We start from the raw sequence: 2718 nt of genomic DNA, 5'->3' as shown, positions 1-2718 counted from the left end.
GGGGTGGAGTTTGGTGAGGGGCGGCTGCTGCTCAGGGACTGGCTGGGCAGTGGTGGTTGGTGGTGAGCAAGTGTTTCAATTTGCATCACCTTTTTTTTTCCCCTTGGGTTTTAATTTCCTCTCTCTTTGTTCTTTTTTTTTTCCTTATTTTTCTTTAATTTATTTTTAATTATTGAATTGTCTTTATCTCAACCCACATGTTTCTTTCTCACTTTTACCCTATAATTCTGTCCCCCATCCTGCTGTAGGGGGAGAGATTGAGCGGCTGTGTGGTGCTTAGTTGCCAGCTGGGGTTAAACCACAAGTCTTACGCGTAAATCTAAAGTAAACCGCACCAGAGCGCTGACACTAAGTGGGCTTTTCAAAGCAAAACAGACCCAAACCAAACCCCGCACCTAACAGACATGCTACCCTCTCTGAAATTAAGGCGTCGCGCTGCCTTATCACTGCAGTTCCGTAGCATTCTCAGTAGCAAGGTCCTTACAGAAGCTCTGCTATTTCCCTTCTGGAGCACATGCCCCCTGAGGTAACGTGACACATTAGACCTGAACCACTGTCATGGCCTGGTACTGCCAAGAGGAGAGACCCATTGCTCCCAACGCCCATGCCACCATTCCTGTGTGATCCAGCCCATCTCCTCACCATGGCTTTGGTGCAAGCTGAGCTCTTCCTTCAGCAGATCCCACTCACTGTCTCAGAAAACTACTTACTCGTTTTATTTGCTAGTTTCTGTAGTAATTACTGAGCCGAATCAGCTCATGAAAGGGTCTGATAATCATCACAGCTACAAGGTGGGGGAGAAAAGCAGCACCTGCCCTTCTGTGGCTGAGTGCTGGAACGGCTCAGCCACCCCATTTTAATCCATTCAAAGAGCAACTTTTCTGAATGCCAGCTTAGCTACAACTTCCAGCCTTGTTGGGCTATGTCCTGCTAAACCAAAAAAACAAACCCAAGAAATTTAAGACATCCAAACTGATTTGATAGAGAAGCTCAGCCTTCAGAACAGCTGCGGGATATTAAAGCCAGACCAAGTGATAAAGGAGTAATTTTTTGTCTTGCTATTTTTTTTAAAACCTCATAAACAGCTGGGGACATTAATCAGTTAATCACAGTACTGAGTAATTGCTTTCATCAAAATACATAGGAGAAAACAACCCGGTATTTCTTGCAAACACTTTGCCAAGCCAAACAACTTCAGTAGCAAAGTTGGGTGGGTGAAATGGACACTCTGTATTTGATGAGTTTGACTGAAAGCTGATGAACTCTGTTTCCTTGTTCTTACCTCTCCCTGACGCCTTGTTTTGGGAGACGGACTGAAGAAATTGTGCAAGACAGAAATATCGTTGCTGAAGAGAGTGTTTTCTTTCTCCAGGATATATTGCTTCAGCAGTGGAGATACCTCATCACCAAACAGAGCCTGGTTATCCTGCCAGATCTGGCGCTTCACCTCCACTGCACATGCTTTATACAAATCCTTATCAGCCATTACTAACTTCAGCTTCTTCTCAGGAACCTGATCAAACAGAAGTGCAGGGCAGCTTATCTGCCTGACTGTCCAAGCAGTAAGTAACTGACTACAGAAGACATCCAAATCATAATCTTAGGCAATCTGGTAATTTACACAACAATGCAACTAAACAAAAGCAAGTATCACAGACTCATCTCTTCCCTACTCCCCTAACAGTAAGTCAGTCCCAAGACACTTCTTCAACGACCAAAGTAGGCACCAAGCCTTTCCTTATTTCTTTCAAAGAGAATAAGACTTCCTTTCAACCTACGATGCTAAGATTTGGGGTGATGTTTCAAAGCTCAGTAACATACGACAGCTCTAGTAGCAGTTTTGAAGCCATTACATTAAGCACAAGATGACATAAGTCTAGTCCTCGAGACTTTTGTTTCACAGACCTGAACCTCACTCCATCTATTTCCAGCTGCATTCTTCAAATCTTTTTTTCCACTTACCATAGATTTTGAAATCAGCTGTGGAAAAATTCACCTATAGGCAAACTGGACTAGTCCCTTTATTGAATAAGACAGGGAAACAGTCTCATCTGATTACAAAAATACAAAATGCTTTTTGCATTAGTCTACCAAGTCGTTACCAGACACGAGACTGTAGTAAATCTTCAATCAGTTCCTAACACTTAATGACAGACTCGCAGAAGATCTGCAGAAGGAGCATGCAGCCCTGCCAACAGCTGGCTAAGATTAAGGCAGCAGGCTAAGCGGCGAAGCGGTTTTACCTTGGGCAAGTGCTTCATGACACACATTACCACAGGCTGTATGGAAGGCATCTTGACCAGAGAAAAGCTCTTCTCTAGGAGATCTTCCAGCTTCTTGTATCTGAAAACATGTGAGAGGAAGAGATTAAGTACCATGTTACAGGGCAGGACCAAAGTGGCTCATCTCAAAGCCGCTGGAGCGTGATCCCCCAGGAACCCAACCCCTTTGCAGCGTCACTTGTCCCCTGTAACTAATTTTCACACAATCAGCCCCTGTCCGAGTAACAGGCAGAGCTGCCGACAAACCTCTCCTCAACCTTCCCTTCCAAAGCGATGGCCGAGACCCTCTCCAGCAGCTTCTCCCGCAGCTCGTCGAACACGGACTGGTGGAACTCCAGCCGGGGGGTGCCGTGCAGGTCCAGGAAGGGCAGGGCCGACTGCAGCGAGGGCAGGAGCACTCCATTCTCGGTCTGCCAACACAAACACCCCAGAGGGG

General features: G+C 45.7%; 1 protein-coding gene across 1 annotated transcript in view; it reads right to left on the bottom strand.

Moving 5' to 3' along the window:
• Positions 1 to 2698, bottom strand: part of NELFB (negative elongation factor complex member B) — a gene marked incomplete at its 5' end in the record, with an annotated part of 11908 nt that extends 9210 nt beyond the window's left edge. Inside the window, 3 exons of the mRNA XM_010152710.1 lie at positions 1283 to 1513; positions 2244 to 2343; positions 2529 to 2698. Coding sequence (XP_010151012.1) covers positions 1283 to 1513; positions 2244 to 2343; positions 2529 to 2698 — 501 coding nt within the window. The remainder of the gene's footprint in view (positions 1 to 1282; positions 1514 to 2243; positions 2344 to 2528) is intronic.
• Positions 2699 to 2718: the final 20 nt, after the last annotated feature.

The sequence above is a fragment of the Eurypyga helias genome, unplaced genomic scaffold (genome assembly GCF_000690775.1).
Source record: "Eurypyga helias isolate BGI_N326 unplaced genomic scaffold, ASM69077v1 scaffold16565, whole genome shotgun sequence".
Classification (NCBI taxonomy): domain Eukaryota; kingdom Metazoa; phylum Chordata; class Aves; order Eurypygiformes; family Eurypygidae; genus Eurypyga; species Eurypyga helias.
This window is presented reverse-complemented; position numbering and strand designations above follow the sequence as displayed.